The sequence below is a fragment of the Medicago sativa genome, chromosome 3 (genome assembly GCF_051527215.1).
Source record: "Medicago sativa cultivar Bolivia chromosome 3, Bolivia_mono, whole genome shotgun sequence".
NCBI lineage: Eukaryota > Viridiplantae > Streptophyta > Magnoliopsida > Fabales > Fabaceae > Medicago > Medicago sativa.
The window spans coordinates 87,782,420-87,802,361 of NC_140751.1; the positions used below are offsets into that span (position 1 = coordinate 87,782,420).

General features: G+C 34.6%; 2 protein-coding genes across 2 annotated transcripts; one reads left to right on the top strand and one right to left on the bottom strand.

The window, feature by feature from the left end:
* Positions 1-12,497: 12,497 nt before the first annotated feature.
* Positions 12,498-13,242, bottom strand: LOC146941499 (uncharacterized). Its single transcript, XM_085755289.1, has one exon. The coding sequence runs from the start codon at positions 13,050-13,052 to the stop codon at positions 12,651-12,653; it is 402 nt and encodes a 133-aa protein (XP_085611415.1). The 5' UTR covers positions 13,053-13,242; the 3' UTR covers positions 12,498-12,650.
* A 3,602-nt stretch (positions 13,243-16,844) lies between these two features.
* Positions 16,845-19,942, top strand: LOC146941500 (uncharacterized). Its single transcript, XM_085755290.1, has 2 exons — positions 16,845-17,058; positions 19,587-19,942. The coding sequence occupies exons 1-2, from the start codon at positions 16,951-16,953 to the stop codon at positions 19,770-19,772; spliced, it is 294 nt and encodes a 97-aa protein (XP_085611416.1). The 5' UTR covers positions 16,845-16,950; the 3' UTR covers positions 19,773-19,942.

Below are 19,942 nucleotides of genomic sequence, written 5' to 3' on the forward strand. Positions count from 1 at the left end.
TTTACCTTCGGTGAAGTTTGATATTCCTTTTGTATACTTGTTTTTTTTTTGGAGAAATCAAAATGTTATATATATAAAATCAACAACGTGGAAGCTCCATGCACAAGGAGTGCACAAAACACCACCGATCAAAGTTTACAGACACAAAGAGCCAACAAAAGTACGAGCAAAACAGACAAGAATTAGTGGACACCCATACAAGGAAGCGGATGTCTCCACCAATCATGATAACAATAACAAAAGCATGTCTGTTTAGCTTTCAACCACAAAAAAGAGAGAAGTTTTACTTTCTCAACAAGGACCAAAGAAGTAACCATCCTATTTTTGAAGATACGATTATTACGTTCCTTCCAAATTACCCAAACAACAGCAAACCATATGACCTTAAAGAATAAGTGCGTACCACGCGGCATCCCTGCCATGAAAGAAACCTGAATGCAATAATCACGCAACTGACAAGGAGCAACCATCGTGATCCCTAACCAATTCCAGACAAGAGACCATAAAGAGGAGGCCAAATCGCAATCTATAAAAACATGTGTAGCTGATTCGACGACTCCACACCCATTAACGCAAGCCATATCAGTTGCTTGAATAATATTCCGCCGCAATAAATTGTCTTTTGTAGGTAGCCGGTTACGCAAGAGACGCCACACGAACACTGACACTTTCACAGGTATATTCCGATGCCAGACATCATCAACAAGACTCCTATCCATCTGTCCACCAGAATTTGTGAGAAAACGGTAGGAATCCCGCACCGAATAACCATGCACTGGATCTAGATACCATCTCCAAGAATCAGTAACATCAACCTGCAAAACAATGTTATGTAACACTTCGGAGCACTCCCTCACACTTTCCTCCTCCCAGGCTAACAAACGTCGTCTCCACGACCACGCCCTACCACCCGCCTCCCAACCTAACCGCTCCATCTCCTCCACCGTACAATCCTTATTAATGGCTAAATCAAAGAGCCTAGGAAATTTAAATCGCAAAGGTGTTTCCCCGACCCAATGATCGAACCAAAACAAGGTTGTCTTACCATCACCCACCACCCGACGGACATTGTTGTCAAACCAACTGCCCACTCCCTCACCTATTCCCCTTCTGACTCGACATAGAGACCTCCACCACATAGAATCATGCCTACCCCCCTCCGTCAATCGGCCCCCTACCTCCCCATAACGGGCCTTCAAAACACGGTACCACAAACCCTCCTTATCAGTCAGCATCCTCCAACACCATTTCCCCAACAACGCCATATTAAACTCACCTAATCTTCTAACCCCCAACCCTCCATCCTCCTTCGGGACACACACAGAGTCCCAATTAATCCAAGCTATTTTCCTATGATCCTCACCACCCCCCCAAAAAAATCTTTTAAAAATAGATTCAAGGGAAGAGATTATACCTGCGGGAGCCTTGAAAAAGGAAAGAAAGTAAACCGGGAGCGACGACAGGACAGATTTCAGTAATACCAGGCGACCACCAAATGAGAGAAAATGATTATTCCACGAGGACAGGCGAGCAACTATACGATCCACAACCGGCTTCCAAAAGCTCAGCTTTCTTGAGTCCCCCCCAATAGGAAGACCCAAGTATACAAAAGGAATGGACCCCAATCTACAATTCATCACCATAGCCGCTTCAGCCAACCAAGACCCTGATATGTTAACACCGGTAAGCATACTCTTATTAAAGTTCACCTTCAACCCTGAAATTTCCTCAAACAATAGCAAAACCGCTCGTATTGAACGCACATTCTGCCAACTCTTCTCTCCTATGATCAATGTGTCATCTGCAAATTGAAGGTGAGTAAGGAAAACCTCACCCGAAGTACCAACACCGTAACCTGTAAACATATCAGCTTCAACCATACCCTTCATCAAAATGTTAAAGCCTTCAGCTGCCAAAAGAAATAAAAAAGGGGATAAAGGGTCCCCTTGACGGAGACCCCGCTCGATAGGAAACTCCTCTGTCGGACTACCATTGACAAGAACTGAAGCCATAGCCGTTCCTACACATTCTGACATCCATTTTCGCCAAAGAGTAGGGAAATTCATGTTAGCCATCACGGAATCAAGATAATTTAAGTCGACCGAGTCGTAAGCCTTCTCAAAATCAACCTTAAACATAAGAAGTTCCTTCTTCGTACGCTTTGCTTCATCAACCGCTTCGTTCGCAATAAGGATACCGTCTAAAATTTGTTTCCCCTTAACAAAAGCTGATTGAGAGTCTGACACCACACTACCAATAACTTCCCGTAATCTATTAGCTAGAACCTTCGCTAACACCTTATACATACACCCCACCAAAGAAATGGGCCGAAAATCATGAAGCCGTTGAGGACTATTAACCTTCGGAATCAAAGCTATAAAAGTTGAATTCACCCCCTTTGATAGCTTGCCATTGCGATGAAATTCCACAAAAAATCTCATAAAATCATCCTTCATCAAATCCCAAAAATCTTTTAAAAAACCAAAAGTGATCCCATCCGGTCCTGGACTCTTATAACTATCGCAATCCCAAACCGCTCGCTTCACCTCCTCTAAACAAAAAGGTTTGATCAATTTACCTGCTTCACCCCATGTTAATTTTCGAAAAGCAAGGCTGTCCACTTGCGGCCTAGCAACCCGTGCTGATTTAAAGTGATGGGAAAAATGATTATAGACCGCTGTTCTAACATTCTGGACCCCTTCGACACTTCTGCCATCTACATTTACCATAATAACGTTATTACGATGCCGTCGGTTAGCCATGACACCATGAAAAAATTTTGTATTTGCGTCGCCCTCCTGTAACCAATGCATCCGAGACTTCTGCCAATTAATACTAGTTTGCGAACGCGCCATGGAATGCAAACTGACTGATAATTCATGCAATTCCTGCACTTCCTCATCGAGTAGCACAGAAGTTTCCCCTTTAGAATCCAAAAAAGAAATGCGATTTTTTGTTTCTAACATCTTGCCTTCCGTGTTCTGCGAATGTCTATGATGCCAGTCTTTTAAACAAGCTTTTATCAATTTAAGCTTCTGTTGCAACACAAAGCTTCCCCAACCCTGAATGTTGAAGGAACCCCATTTATCACGAACAAATTCAGCATAACCTGGATAATCTGACCAACACTTCAGCATCCTCAAAGGACGAGGTCCCCAATTGGAATCGTCAGCATGTAAAAAAAGAGGTACGTGATCAGAGAGACCCCGTTGGTAAGCTACTTGAATACAATTAGGCCAACTCTCACACCATTTTTCTGACAACAAAAACCGGTCCAATCTACTCATCGTAATACCATCACCGCGATACCAGGTGAATAAACGACCACAGATAGGTAAATCAATCAACAAGCCATCTTCAATAAAATTATTGAACCTGTCTGCATCCGCATGTCGAAAAACCACATTTCTACCTCTTCTCTCATTACTGCTACGGATGGAATTAAAATCCCCACAGACACATAGACAAGAATCTTTCTTACTCAACACATAAGTCGTCAGCCGATCCCACAACAAATTTTTTGCCTCAGCCTCGCATGGAGCATACACATTTAAAATGAAAAAATCTACACCAATTTGAATAACCGTTCCACTAATTACCAACACATGATCAAAGCTGAATGAAAACCAAACATTAATCTTTGTAGTATCCCACACCGTTATCAATCCGCCTGAAGCTCCCACCGATGGTTTAAAAGAATAGCCACACGGTGCGTCACCCCAAAAAGATGTAACACAAAAATCATCTACTAAGTGCAACTTTGTTTCTTGAACACATAACACCATAGGACACTTCTCTTGAACCAAACGCCTCACCTCCACCCTCTTCTCACCCCCTCCTAACCCCCTCACATTGTAAGATAACACCCTCATTGGAAACCTCTCTCCACCCCCACCCGTCACCGACACCACCACACTCAACCCCCTTCCTCACCTATCGAACTCCCTCCAACACCAGCAGCTGACCTCCTCTTTCCTTCCCTCCCTCGTCAACAAATTAAAGCGGTTATTGGGATCGCCTTTGTGTTTCACTCCAAGCACCTTGCCCATCTCCATAACATCCTCCGTCCCCCCATTTGATTTATCATGCAAGGCCACCCAATTTACCCATTCTTTATTTACTGAAGTAGTTGAGTTCTTGGAAGAGTCGGAGTTGGAAGAAAAATCATTCCTCAAATTATTAGTAACATTACTAATGTAACACCCCGTTTTTCGAACATAAAAATTTCATAATAAAAATCAGAGTAATTCAACTTAAACGGAATGTCACATTCTTTTTCTAAAAACATAAACTGAATAAATAATAATTTATCCTTCAAAAAAGTATTTATAAACTTTGCAGCGGAATTAGTTCAACATCATAAAAATAGTCTTTGGCACCAAGGCCTCATCACTATAGTCTCATAAATAGTCTAAACATCATGATTTGTTCAATCCGACAACTTCATTATAATTCTCATAAAAACAATACGTAAGGAATAGAAAGTAAAGACATAATCTCCATCCCGTTACGTATCAGAGCATCCTAGACGACACGATGTGAGGAGTTTACTCACGAACACAGCTAGTCTCTATTACCTGCACATTACCCACGGTCGAGGCAACATATACGCAGAAGGGGTGAGATTTCTCAAACAATAATATTAAGCAGGTAACTCATAAACTACATTTAACAACATATACATCATATAATTTATTATTTATATCTAACAACTTACTTCTTTAACTAGTATCATCAATCTTCCTACTTTAGTCATATACTTCATCAATTAGTCTCAATTATTAATCATAGAACATCTTATCTTCAATCATAATCATAGCATCGATATCTAACATCAAATATAATCGTAAGTATCATCATTTAATTCACATAAGTATCATTATCAACACATAGCATTTATCGAAAACAACTTCATAATCAAGTTCATAATCAACTTCATAAACAAACATCATCATTAAATCATAATCATCGAATATAAGTTATGACGACTCTACAATGCAACAACAACTTGAACAATAACTTAGACAACTTCAACAACTTAGACAAACTTCAACAACAACTCAGACAACTTCAACAACAACACAGACAACTTCAACAACAACTTAGACAACTTCAACATGCATGTGGTACCACCAGGGCATTAAGCCCCCTTCGCTAAGGTCATATTTGGACCGTCGGGCATTAAGCCCCCATCGCTAAGGTCGTAAAGAACCTGTCAGGCATTAAGCCCCCATCGCCAAGGTCGTAAAGAACCTGTCAGGCATTAAGCCCCCATCACTAAGGTCATAAAGGACCTGTCAGGCATTAAGCCCCCATCGCTGACTATGCAACATCGCAACTCTAAATGCAACTTGGACAACAACGTGAACCTCTTATACAACTCCATTAAAATAGACAACTTCTTAAATCATGACAACCTAGACCGACTTGTACATCTTCGCTAAAACTCAACAGCAACAAACAGCAGTAATTACAACATTTAACAGTGCTTAAATATCATATCATCAAATAAGAAATGAATCATATCAATCTAACATCATAAAAAGAATCGCATAAAGCATATTTATCAACATCATATTAATCACAACCTATACCATATTAGTTTGGTTTTCTGGACAGCTCCTAATGTCCTAAACAATCTTCATCTTACTTCTAGGATCAACTCAGGACTACACGTGCGAAAGGAACGCATCGGAACAATTTTGGGCAACTAACGGCCTAGCTCGCAGACGCGAGTAACTTTGCTCGCAATGGCGAGCGATGGCTCCTAGCTCGCAGTTGCGAGTGTTACTGCTCGCAGTTGCGAGCGATGAATGTCAGTACGGCCAGAAACCTAAAAATCACAATTTTTTCACCTATCTTCATGATTCTTTCATCCAAATAGCATCTAATTAACACCTTATGGAATATCTAAGGTTTGTACACTAATTTTGCATCAATCTTAAAATAGCACATCTTAAAATCACACATCTTCAAATAGCACATCTCTATATGGCATATCTTTAAATATTTAATCAATTCAATAACTAGACTTTTGAATCGAAATCATAATAAATAAGCTAAAAGAAATTAGCCACGGCAACTACTATTATTTCACAATAGAAAAAGAGTAACAATTAAAGGTCAACTTTAATTAAAAGAAGAACAGATGCGATAAACATAAGGGCAAGGCATGATGTACTTTCTAACCATGAGAATTCAATTTAAAACCCAAAGCTACGATGCATAACTATTCACGTTGTATATGCTTCAATATAACTATAGTAAAGTCATTCAATTTAGCATGTATGTATATGTATCCAGCAAGAAATAAGTGCACTGAAACCAATATCATAAAGCTTTCTATGGGACTAATAAAATATCTTGTTCTAATCCTAATGAAAAATAAATACTGGTATATTAATGTTTGACTAAAACAAAGACGCTAACACTAACATGTTCACTGGTCAAAAATTCAGTTAGTGAATCAGATTGAGATCAAGTTTTAAAAGGAATATGCTTCATGGCATATAGCTATCCCAAACAAGAATATTCAGAATGTACTGAGCTACTTGGTCACGTCTTATCATATTTGGTATGATGAAAGTTACAGGACAATAAAATATTATCATCGTTGCTAAATTACTACTTCTTCCTTACATCAATTTAACGGTTTTTCATCACCTAATTATCAATTATCACTCAAACCCTAATTCTCATAATCTTACAAAATTCATCCTAAAACACGTTAGATGCAATCTAATGATCTACAAACTTAATATTAGTGAAAGATAGTCTCACCCTTACCTTAGATTATTTTTCTGAAATCAAAAGTAGCGTTCTTCGTTTATAAGGTTCCCTCTCTTTGAGTTCTCCTCTTTCTCCTCTTTCTCCCAAAAAGTGGTCTAACGTAAAAAAACTCTTTCTAACCTAAGCTTCCTTATTTATAATACTAATCACTCTTCCTAAATCTATTTAGGCCCAATAACTTATTCTTATTTCTATTCTAACCTCCAATTCTACTTACACTAATAATTCTCATATTCTAATAAATAATAGAATAATGCCACATAATAAAATACTAACAACTCATATATATAAATAAATCACATAAATAGATTCTAACTTAATAAAAATAATTAAATAGAAGGAGGGCGTTACAACTAACCTTCCGTTTCCGGTCTTTCTTCTTTAATATTTTTAAAATATCTCTACGATCAGCCGGCGGCATTCGAGCTACACGTTTCACAAACCCCGCCGTAAGCTTAAAATTATTTGCAGAATTCTTCTTCGGTGTACGACTATGGTGAGAAGGCTCCTCACGTGCTGCAAAGGTGAAATTGTCGTGATGCTTGTTGACAATTGCTGAAACACTTTTATCTGTCGGTTTACATGGGATTTGCGCAAGCCAATCGAGACTCCAAGGGCCAGCTGAACTTGGTTTAGGATTGCACCGAATAGGATGAACTTGAACATCTTGCTGAGTATTTGTTGGAAGTATATTATCTTTGTTCACAACAGGTTCCAAAACCGGGGAAATCAGTGGCTGTTGGTGACTGTCATCAGGTGTTGAGTTGTGCCCCTTAGACTGTGCAGATGCGCCTTGCTGATTGCCTGCTGGACTATTCTTTTCTATGCATAAAACAGGTTCCAGAACTGGTAAAAACAAGGACTGTTGCTGACTATCCTCTGCCGAACCGCTGACTTCAGTATCTTTAGTCTTAGAACTAGAATTCCTTTTGTTAGCAGCTTCATGTTTGTCCCACTCATGGTGCAAATCATCCACCAATTCATCCAATTCCCACTCTCCTTGAACTTCGTCCAATCCGGTTTCGACATTAAAATGTGGTAACGCTTCAGGCTCATTACAAGATTCCTTCTCCGTTAAAAATGCATCCTCACCCAAATTGTAACCCCATTCCTCCACCATCTTTAAAACATATTTGTTTCCATCAATAAAAAACTCAGACGTCATATTTACAATTTCTAACTGAGTTGTTGTTATCATAAGCCTTGCGAAATCCAATCGGGCCTTATCCGTTGTACAGTCATCTACACGAATAAATCTACCAATATCCATAACACATAGCTTGAAAAAAGCATCATTCCAAGCTTGCACGGGAACGCCATAAATACGGAGCCAAGCCCCCCGTTCATATCGAACATCTTTTGACGACCACTTGTGTATATTTTGAAACAACATGCCAAAAAAATGAAGTGCATTGTTAAACACAGACCAGACATCATCACCACCGGTGCAATGTAAAAAAACACGATCCCCCCCCCATAGGAGTTACTACTACTGTTTGAAACCCGGCATCCTCAATTCTTTGTTGTAACGACAATGTCGATTCACCACCGAACACCGTAGCCACCATACCATTTTCTGCCCACTTTCGATCCTCCAACGTGGATTTATAAGACGGAATGAAACGTGTTACTGCTTGAACAGGAACAGCTTGATGACCATACACATGTTGGCCGGTTCCCTGCACTTTAACAGCTGCACCCTTCACCCTCACATCAGCACCACTTCGTTCCTCCACCACCACTCCCCCTACAACCGCAAGATCTTCCCCACCCCTCCTCATCTTCACCTTTCTCTCATCACCCCCTAACCTCACCTCCTCATTCCCCTCATTCCTCATTTTTTCTCCCTCACCTCTTGTCCCCTCCTCCAAACTTCCGACCCTCACATTTTTAACCCCCTTACCCGTCACCCTCACCACCGGTAATGACTCCTCCATCCCCCGTTTCCTCCTCCCATCATCCGAAGAAACTGAAGCAAACCTGTCAAAACGTGCCTCCCTAGCCCAAATTCGACACTGTCCAATCCACACATTATTTAAAGCTAGAGCCAACTTATCTGGATTTTTGACATTCCAAAAACGAAGGAAACCATAAACTTGACCTCTATAATTCCGTTTCCTTGCAATATACACATCCGATAACATACCGCACACTTCGAAGAATTGTCGCAATTGAACCACCGACATAAATTCAGGAAAGTTTGTGAAGTAAAAAGAAACCTTACTGCCATCTTCATTCACTCTAACAGAACCATCCTTGCCAACATCTTCATTCTTGTTCAACGCGTTATAATTACCTCCTACTGTCTTGGAAACCCTACCTTCCTTATGGAAACCATACTGTCTATTCCCATCATTCTGTCGTAACTCTCTGTAGTCGCGCCTGTCCCTAACCCTAGCTGAAACCGCTCCTCCTTGCCGCTCCGATACCCTTGACCTGTCCCGTCGTCCCGCTTCCGGTTGCGTCGCTTTCCTCTTTCGTGACCTAACCACGGTCCAATCTCCCCTATCCCCCCCCAATTTCTGCCACCCTGGCGGGACCCCTTCCCCCCCCCCCTAAGAATCTCTCTGCCGGAGATAAACTCCGACGCGGTTGCCCTAAGAATGCCCTAGGACGGCCGCCGCTCAGAACCTCTCTGTACTCTCTCATAGTTTCTCTTCAACAAAATTATAATCAGTTGTTCCACCTTTTGTATACTTGTTATCCTGGTTGAGCATTAGGTACACTCTTTAAGGACCCTAAGTTATATTAAAAATGCAATTGTTTGCAAGCGTTTTAATCAAATGCAATAGTACATGCTAGAGTAACGACATTCTAGAGTAACTATTTAGCTGACAATTCATTTCACTTGGAACGTTTTCTTGTAGTAAATTTGTATCACATTAGTCATCATATAAATCTTTCAACCAAAAAAAAGAGGTCGTTATATAATTTTTTTTTTTAAGGAGACGTCATATAAATGTAACTGATGGAAATTTCCAGCATAAACTACCCCCTTTTTTCACGTTTAACGGTTTAAGTCTAACGTTACCGTGGCCTAGACATCCAGAAACCTTAGGAGGAGGCTTTGATTGCCATTGGTTATTGGTAGTTTTTGCCGCCACAAAATGGCGATTATTGATAGTTTTTTTTTATATTTTATAAAGAAAATAACATTACACCGATTAGGGATAGTTTACAAATTTATATTGAAGCATAATGTAAATTTTTTAAAATAAATTAAACCATAATGTATTTTAAAAATATAATATTTAAATTATGTCATTCAATTTTTTTTTTAAGGAATCATTCAATATTTAAATTATGTCATTCAAAACATAATGATAATTTATAATGGGGGCTGCTAACTTACTCTCACCTAAAAACATGAAGGAGTAAGTTAGCAAGCCTACTCCCACTTGTATTTTACAAAAAAACCAATTACTACTATAGAAACCAATCTTAAATAGAAGGGTAGTTTTGTAATTTTAATTTTAATTAATTAAAAATAAATATCTTTCACCCAAAACACACCTATCGTTCCCACTCTTCCTTTCCCAGGCTCTCATGGAAACTTTGCAATCGCTAATGATTTTGTGCTTCGATTTGAAATTTTGTGCTTCAATTTGATAAGAGTTCAAATACAAAACTATTGATTTTGGACCTATCATTTTCAGTTCCAATAAACCAGTTAAATGAATGGATTTCAATTTCTAGATGTATGGAGGACACTTTTTTTTTAATTACTGAGCACACTTTTTTTTTCTTATGGAGTCCTTGGGGTGGTTAAGGAAAACAAGCACAGAACAGACGACAAAACAATGTCGTACCTCGCAGGAAGCAGCGTTTAAAAATAATAATGTAACAAAAAAAACTATTATAAAAAGTAAAATACAATAATGTCCATGCATTAAAAGTAGTGTTTATTAAAAACACAATGGAGTTTTTAGTAAAATACAAGTGGGAGTAGGTTTGCTAACTTACTCCTTCATGTTTTTAGGTGGGAGTAAGTTAGCAGCCCCCATTTATAATATGTCATTCAAAGCATGATAATACGCTTCTGTCGAAAAAAAGCATGATAATATGTTAACTGTAATAATTATGGAAACTGTTTTAACTATATTAATAAGAATATAGTATAGAGAAGGTTGAATTAATAAGAGGATAGTAAAGAGAAATGGAGAGAATAAGAGTGCATTAGGATAAAAAAAAATTAAAAAAAAAATAAAAAGTAAAGAGAAGGTGTACATTAAAAGTTTTGGGAGAAGATAAAAGTGAGAAATATAGGAGGAAAAAAATGAGAAGCATAGAGAGATACATGTATATATAAGAGGAGATATATTTGGTTCGTAATTTGTTTTTCTCGTGTAGTCATTATGGTTTACAAACTAGTTTTGATCGAACTTTTGATGCTATTCATTATTTTGTCTCCTTCCGTGTTCTTGGGAGACATGAGTGTTGTCATTTTTAGAGGTTTTTAGTTTTTTACTCACCCGTTTAATTTGTTTGTATATTTGGAATTAGCCCCATTTTCTTCTGCAGATTTGGATTGTGCGTGGTAACAGTCTAGGGCTACGTGCAATCACACAATTAGTTAAATCGTCCATCATTTGACCATGATTGGACAATTTAAATTTCAATGCAGATTTGGTTTTAATCCTAATTCAATATCCATCGATATGACTTGACGATATGACTTGACTACACGACTACATGAAATTCGGTTTGCACACCATCCAAATTGCAACCAAAAACAATGACATTCACAATCATTGTTCTCGATATATTCACCTAAGAAATCAAATTAATGATCATTTAATCAAAGATCAGATGATCTAGATTTTAATTTAAATAAAAAAAAAGGTAAAATTACACAGGCAGTCCTTAGTATGTAACAATTTACTCTTTATCTTCTTTTTTTCATTTCAATTTTGCTTTTTTGTCTATTTGTATATGGATTGTCAAGTTTCAAATCTAATATTCACATAAGACCGTAAATTTGAAGGTTGAGAGTTCATAAGAAAATAAAACCATATATTTAAAGTTTAAAATTTCATATGTAAATGAACCAAAATGCAATTAAAAATAGATAAATGACCAAATCGTTATCTGAAGTTAAGTTACGGGACCATCTGTGTAATTTTGCCAATAAATGAATATCGAATTTGAAATTTGAACCGTCCAAACTCAATTAAATGATCACAGATGTACTAAATGCATCAAATTAATGACTCCATGGAGCCTAGGTTCATGCATCCAATAACAATGAGTCCATATCGAAAGTAGTAACATGTTACAGTTCTACGTTGTAATGATTCTCGATTGTTGATTTGAGATCGTACGATTCATATTTCATGGTCAATAAATTAACTCTAAACAATCTCGATAGTTAATTTAAGATCAGACAATCGAGATCTATAACTTAATCACGAAATTACAAGAGGGGATCCAACAAGAACATATGCAAGATAACCCTATTTGTAAAGGTCGATAATTTAATAATTTTACAAACTTATAAATATAAATAAAGAATAATGGTGGAAGTAGTATGGACGATGGACATGTTTGATGAATATCACACATGACATTTTAAAGAAAAGATATCATATAGTAACATGTAAATGGAAGAAGATACAATAGTTCGAGAGAATTCAAGTTTGATTTCTGACAAAAAATGGTTTTTTTTTTTCAACTTTGTTGAACACCCGACCAAAAAACATGCCGGAAAGTTCTTGATAAAAAAGAAGTTGATTCAAGATTGAAGTTGACAAACTCATAGACTACATTAGCATTAAAAATTCACTATTCCACTGGGTTATAATCATATTCTAATCTAGTATTCTACAAGAAGACAAGAGATCCTCATAGATAGTACTAAAAAATTAAAAAAGACCAAAGAAAACTGAAAATGCAAGAACTATAAGCCATACAATATGTAAGAGAAGAAACGCTTGAGCAGAGAGAGGAGCCGAACCGCCACTTCCCACTTCACAAAACCCTATTTTCCCAACTTTTACACCGGCACACGCCGCTTCTGCACAACCACACCAATACGTCACACCGTCAACCCCACAAACAGGGTCCGTTCGGAAACACTTCACAGGGCACCATGACGATGCCGCCGCACCAGCGCAGACGTTCTTCCCTTCTCCGCTTACTTCCGACGACGGTAAACGTATCACCGACGACGACGACGACAACGACGACGTCGACATGTCTTCTGCCACCACCAATACCATCAAGAAAATGGAAATGACGATTATTACGTCTGAAATTCCGGCCATGTCTTATTGATCGGAGAGTAGGGAATTTCCGTAATGCTTGCCGGGTGAATTGGAGAAGAAAATGGGATATATTTTCTCAATTGAAAAGATGAATTTTCTTGATTGAAATTGAAATCGAAAAGACGAAATTTTTGTGAAAAGGAGAGATTGTTTGTGAAATGGGGTTAAGTTGATAATAAATGTTGAATACAAAAAGACATGAAATATTTTTTTTTTTGCAGTTTTAGAATAATCTTTTTTTTCTTTTTTTATTTCTTCTTGAGGGAAGAACAATCCTTTCTTAACAACTAAGATTATCAGTAAAAAAGAAAATTGATAACTAAGATTTAATTACATTACATTAATAATGGATTGCCTTAAAAAAATTAACAATGGATTGATCCGTTGTAAAAAATAAAAAAATTGGAACAATGGTAAAAAAAAAATTTACAGTACATTAATGAGAGAGATTTGATTCAAATGCTTTGTTCGTGTAAAATTTATATCATCGATTAGTTATTTATGGGTGTTATTTAACTAGTTACGTCTTAACAAAAAAAGATAATAACTTGTTACGTTTAATTTTAAATGTAATCTGTTCTAAAATACATTACACGATTGATTTTGGTTTGCTATGTAAAACATTATACGCGTAAAATTAAAACTCTTCACAGTTCACACTGATACCTTACAAGTAGAAAAAATAAATAATGTGTGGATTGTTGTGACCCTAGTTTGGTACTAGTTTTGTAGTTCTCCTTTTTTGGTTGCGATTCTCTTTGTAATAAAAATATAAATAAGTAAAGACATTCACATTGGAAAAATATGAATATAATGTATTTATAGAAATAATTAAAATTGAGAATTAAATTGAATAACCAATATATTTTATGGTATAATAACGTATATATGTTCTTTTAATTTAAAAGTTTCAAAAAATTTACATAAATTGAAAAAAAAAATTGAAGAAGCTAAATTAGTCCACCTAAATTGACACATAAATTGAAAAATTACATATAAAAATATAAGTTTTCATGTATTGACTAATGACTATTTATGTATAATGTTTTTTTCTTCAAAAAAAAATATATAATGTTTTGTAATGAATAGTATATGTTTAATGGATTTTTTAATGTGGATTCATGAATTTAATATTTAGTAGTTTTTTTAAGGATAGTATATTTTTCCTTCAAAAAAAAATGTTTGATTGATTTTTGCTCATGGATTCATGAATTTAATGTTACTCGGAGATATGTGATATGGTGAAATGCAGGTTCGAATACGAAATTTACCATTTCTCAACACTTAGTATTTGTGAGTTTCGTTGCTAACACTTTTTTAAATCAATAAAATAAAAGCAAAACTATTTTTATGAAGAAAAAAAAAACTTAATGATTTTTGCTGGAAATCATTTAGTGTTAGAAAACTAAGAACAATTTAAAAAAAATTATTCTATTTGTCAAAAATTGATATTTTATTCCATAAATTGTTTTTTTATAGAAATTCCATAAATAGTTTTATTTATTCATTTTTAAAAAAATTATAAAATTACTAATGAAATGATTCTGTTCCTAATTATATAATATTAGGAATTATAAGATTATAAAAATTCAACTCCTTATTATATATACTTTTTGTAAAGCAACTCCTTGTTTTTTTTTTTTTTTGACAAAACTCCTTGTTAGTATATAAAAAGATGAATTTCGTCATAATTTAAGATTTTAATATCCTTTTAAGCTATGTAAATAATTAGTGATGGCAATTCGACTTAGGTCTGATGGATATCCGCATAAAATACTTGCAATGGATAGGTTAAAACTCTGCTATATATGATGAATTTGGGCTTGGATTCAGCTAATTATACGCAAATTTAAATGGTATGTGCACATGTAAGGGTACTATACTGCTCACCCCGCAACTCGCATATACATATTTATATAGTATTATAAATCATTTATTTATTTTTTGTGTATAATCAATTAATTTATTTAACTATTTAATTCTAAACCCAAACCTAAAAACTAATAAGGATATTGTGGATGTTTTTATTTGGGTACATGCTACGATTCGTACTATTTACGAGTTGATTTGAAAACTTTAGGACCATAGTTTTATTTCAATTATGATGTTTTTATTGTCTTTTCATGATTAAAATGCGGGTAATTGGTACGAATATGGGCACTTAAGTGCCCATAGAGTATGCGGGTAATGGGTATAAAGCATAGGGAACTAAAGTTATTGTTCGCAAGGATATGGACTCGGATACGAATATTTTTTACAAACGCGAGTATGGAAAAGGGCACCGTAATACCCTATCTATAGAGTACCCATTGCCATCCTAAATGTACCTCTCGTTTGCAATTTATGCTAAGAGAATAAGAAAGAAAGGAAATTCATCATTCAGTGATTCATTGAACATTTTTAGGCAATCTCTTTAAATACAATCTTTAAAAACACAGCTGTAATGCCAATATACGAACCTTAAAAATCACCGCTGTAATGCCATATATAGGATCAATACAATATTATTTTTCCTTAAAAATATGATATATCTTCTCTTTTCAAAAATAAAAAGGTGCTGTTAAGATATCAGTTCTTTCAAAAAAAGAAAGTCTTGTTATTATTCAATACTCCATAAGTAAAATTTATATAAACATTTAAAGAGGAGCTTGTCGAAAAACAAAATATAGGGAGGAAAGAAAGGAAATATATTATTCAAAGAGTGCCCAATAAGAATTAGGGAGAAAATATATAGGGAGAAAAACAAAATAATTTGTACAATAATAATTGGTTTTATTTAAACCAAAGTCCAGTTAATCCAAATAAAAAAATTGAGTAAGGTCGTATTAGTCTTTTTTTTTGTTGGCCGGAGTTTAAACTCTGGACCTTGCATATATTATGCACTGTGAGAATATGTCATACTTGTCTATTAAGCTTCAAGAGTGCCCAACACCCAATATAAATATAATTTGGTTCAACTGAAGGAATAAAATATCAGTTTAATTGATATTCACCGTTAATGCAAAAAAAAACTATACATATATTCAATCATATTTCATTAAATAGATAATATTTTTCATTTGAAATGATTAAATAGATAATATATGAAAGTGACATAAAAAAATTACTGAATAAACTAAAAAAATGGATCATGCATATTAGCTTTGGCATAGCTCATAGTGGTTGGTTTGACTTAATAATATGTACTAGTTCAACAACAAATAGGTTAGTATGATTTAACTCGTTTATGTAATAATGATAAAAAGGTCGGTTTGATCTACAACCAATTTATTGATAGCTCTAGCGCCCACATATGGAAAATGATAATAATAATAATAATAATAATAATAATAATAATAATAATAATAATAACAACAACTAAGGTGTAAAGATGTAATATAAGAAGAGGGAATGAATATGAGAAAAAAGAGAAAGACCATGAGAAATAAATACTAAAATTTGAATTGATCTATAGTTTGTATAAGAGAAACTATAATTGATTTTCCTCTAAAATTTGAGGACAGATCATCTTTGCAGCCGCATTAACTAGAATATGAACCTATAAATTGATGTAAATAGTTGTCTTTAATTTGGTTATAATAGTTGCTCGCAAAGTGAACCTCCAACTATGCCACAACCCCAACTTTAGAAAATAGAAAATGCATGGAAGAAAACAAAGAGACATAACAAGAAGTGAATAATGAATTTAACGACCATCTATACATACGTAAGAATCGGGTTTATTTTGGCCACAAAACATCCTCTTTGCCAGGCTAATTTCTTTCTATTACAACCCGAAAATTGTTCCTAAAATTTAAACCACAGATACAATGCAGCTATATATATTTTACCCTTTATTTTTGCCCTTAAACCACACACCTCCCTTTCACTCTCTTTGTTTAACAATCTGAATTGAATTATGGGAGGTTGTGTGAGTACTCCTAAGGATTTTGCTGTGAACGAAGGGGAAGCCCCAGTTGAGGTTCCAACCTCACCAAAGAAGGCTGATGGCGAGACTGTTGCTCAGGTTCTTTTTCTTTCATTTCTCTCTTTCTCATTTAATCATATACTATCTCCCAAAATATTCTTTTACATGCACACAACTACAAAAAATGTTATCAATTTAGGGACACAATTAGAGAGCAAATGTAAAATTTGTTGCCAATATTAGCTATCACTGATTTTTACGAGTGCATTGTTTAAAAAATTTAAGGATAAAATCACTTTTTTAATGTTTTAATTATGTATATGTAAATTCTTTTCAAAAGTTATTTTGTTCAAGGAAATTAATTTTGTGCTTCAAATAAAAAGGTTGATTAATTTTTTAGGGAAAAAAATGTATTTTCCAATGAATGAATGAGAAATATGAAATCATATTTTATAATTGTAAACAAACACAAAATTATTTTTTATTTTCTTCTAAATCATTTTATATCAAAATCGCTTATATTTTAATTTGTAACGAAACAATATTCCATATCAAATTTTTACAAATCAATGTATAAATTGGTCACATATCTATCTAGCTACCAATTTAAAATATTGTTTTTGAAATTGGTTTATCAAAATAATTTGGTATCTAAATTGATTGCTAAATATTAAATTTTTGTATTGACATACAAGTATGTGTGTGCGCACAATTTTAAAAATTATTAATAATATGATGATGTTAATGGTCTTTTGACAATAGTTTAAGATGGAATTTGAATCATATTCATTGAAACTATAAAGTCAAACTTTTCGATTGAGTTAACACATTTTAGACTAAGAATGAGTTTGTGCATGACTGTTCAAAAGATGTATCCATGTAATTTTAAGGAATGAAGTTCGAATTCAAATCCCCTTATATATTCCATTGTAGAATGCTCACAATGTTGTTTTAATTAATGATAATTTTCTCCCTCCCAGTCTTTTTTAAATGTGTGTAGGGGTGGAAAAAAATCCGTGCCCGCAGGTATCCGCGGATAAAATCCGTTATGGGCACGGGGCGGGTAGCTAAACGGGTACCCGCGGGTATAATAAATGGGTATTTAACTATCCGTTATTTTATGGACACAGATTTGATAATACCCGTGCCTGCGGGTATCCGTACCCGTTAATGAATTATGTAAATTACTAAAATATCTATGTGTGTGTATGAGTATGTGTGTGTGTCTATATATATATCAATAGTATATATATAAAGTAAGGTTTTTTATGCCACGTGTCATTTCCACATTCATTCTCATTATTTTTATTATTTTTTCTATTTTTAAAAATCAATATTTTATTTAACATAAATATCTCACCAACATTTTGATCTTATCCACTTAATATTTTCTTTAAATTTTTATTGAATTTCTAATATTTTATTTAGCAGAAATATCTTAACAAACTACACATAATACTTTCAACAAAGTTTACATATATGATCTTATTTTATGGTTAAAAGACTCCAATTTGTTTATTTGTTTTTAGGAAAAGAAGCTTCAATTAGTTATTACTAATCTTTTAGCACTATATCATTCAATTAGTTTTTATGTTTGAGGAAAAAAAAGGTTCGGTTAGTTTTTTTTTTTGATAAAAAAAAGGTTTGTTAGTTATTATGTTATCCTTTTGCAGCATATTCTAATGCAAATGTTAACTATAAATAAATAAATTTTCGTTATTTACATATTTACATATATATATATATATATATATATATATATATATATCAATCACTTTCTTCCCTTTCAAACGATTTTTCTCTCATACGCATGGGTCACGAAACAAACCCATGACCACATGTTTAAAAGGACCCAAAACTCTTACCACTTTGACTAATTCATTATTGATTTTGTTACACATTTTATTCTTGCATTGGACATTCATCTCATCATTTATATTTATTTTTAAGATATTATTATAATTGTAAATTTAAATAAATTCAATCTAATATACTGACACGTGTATTCGTGCACACAAACTTATAAAACTTATTTAATATCTAACACGGGCAACGCCGGATCTCTAAACTAGTGTGTGTGTGTGTGTGTGTGTGTGTATATTTATATTTATATATAGGGGGCTGCTAACTTACACCTACCTAAAAACACTAAGGTGCAAGTTAGCAAGCTATACCTCCTATTTAGATTTTTATTTGGAGATTTCTATGCTTTTATTTTGGATGTTTGTTTGAATTTTGGATATTTTGATTTTATTTCAACGGTTGCTTTTTGGATTATGGTATGGATTATGAAATTTGAATGAAATATGTTATGTATGGATGTTTAAAAGTAGAAGTTTGTAGGTAATTAAAAAGTATTTTCTTTGTAATAAAAAAAAATTCAAAAATTCATGGGTACCCGCGAATATCCGTGGGTATCTAAATACCCGTTTAGAGATACCCGCACGGGTATGGGGACGGGTACGGGTACCATATTTATCCAACGGGGCGGGGACGGATATCATAGTACCCGTACCCATGGATACCCATTGACATCCCTAAATGTGTGTGTGATGTGATGATTATCTTTTATTTTTTATCTATTAAAAAGAAAGTAAGTAATAACATTTGGTGGGGGGTTTATGCAGGAAAACACCCAAGAAGTAGTTGAGAAGAAAGATGAGCCTTTGGTAAACTCATCTGAGCCTGCAGAGAAACCAGTAGAATCCAATCCAGAGGAGGCTGCTATTGTGACCGCTGAAGCAGAAAAGAAAGAAGCTCAAGCTGAGGAACCAAAAGCTGAGGAGACCAATAAAAATCTTGTGACCCTGTGAAAAGCTTGAGTATCTAATGTCTAAATATCCTGAGCCAAATCGAACTCATGGTGTGTTCTAGGAAGTTGTAACATGACCAAGGAATTGTTTCATTCATAATTGTTACACATATCATTTCAGAAATAGTATATTTGCTTTATATTTATATGTTAACTGGTTAAATTAAACTA

Excerpts from the sequence above, each read along its gene's own strand:
- LOC146941500 (XM_085755290.1), top strand. The coding sequence starts at position 16,951 with ATGGGAGGTTGTGTGAGTACTCCTAAGGATTTTGCTGTGAACGAAGGG. Across the intron at positions 17,059-19,586 it reads ATGGCGAGACTGTTGCTCAG|GAAAACACCCAAGAAGTAGT; the intron begins GTTCTTTTTCTT and ends GGGTTTATGCAG.
- LOC146941499 (XM_085755289.1), bottom strand. The coding sequence starts at position 13,052 with ATGGCCGGAATTTCAGACGTAATAATCGTCATTTCCATTTTCTTGATG.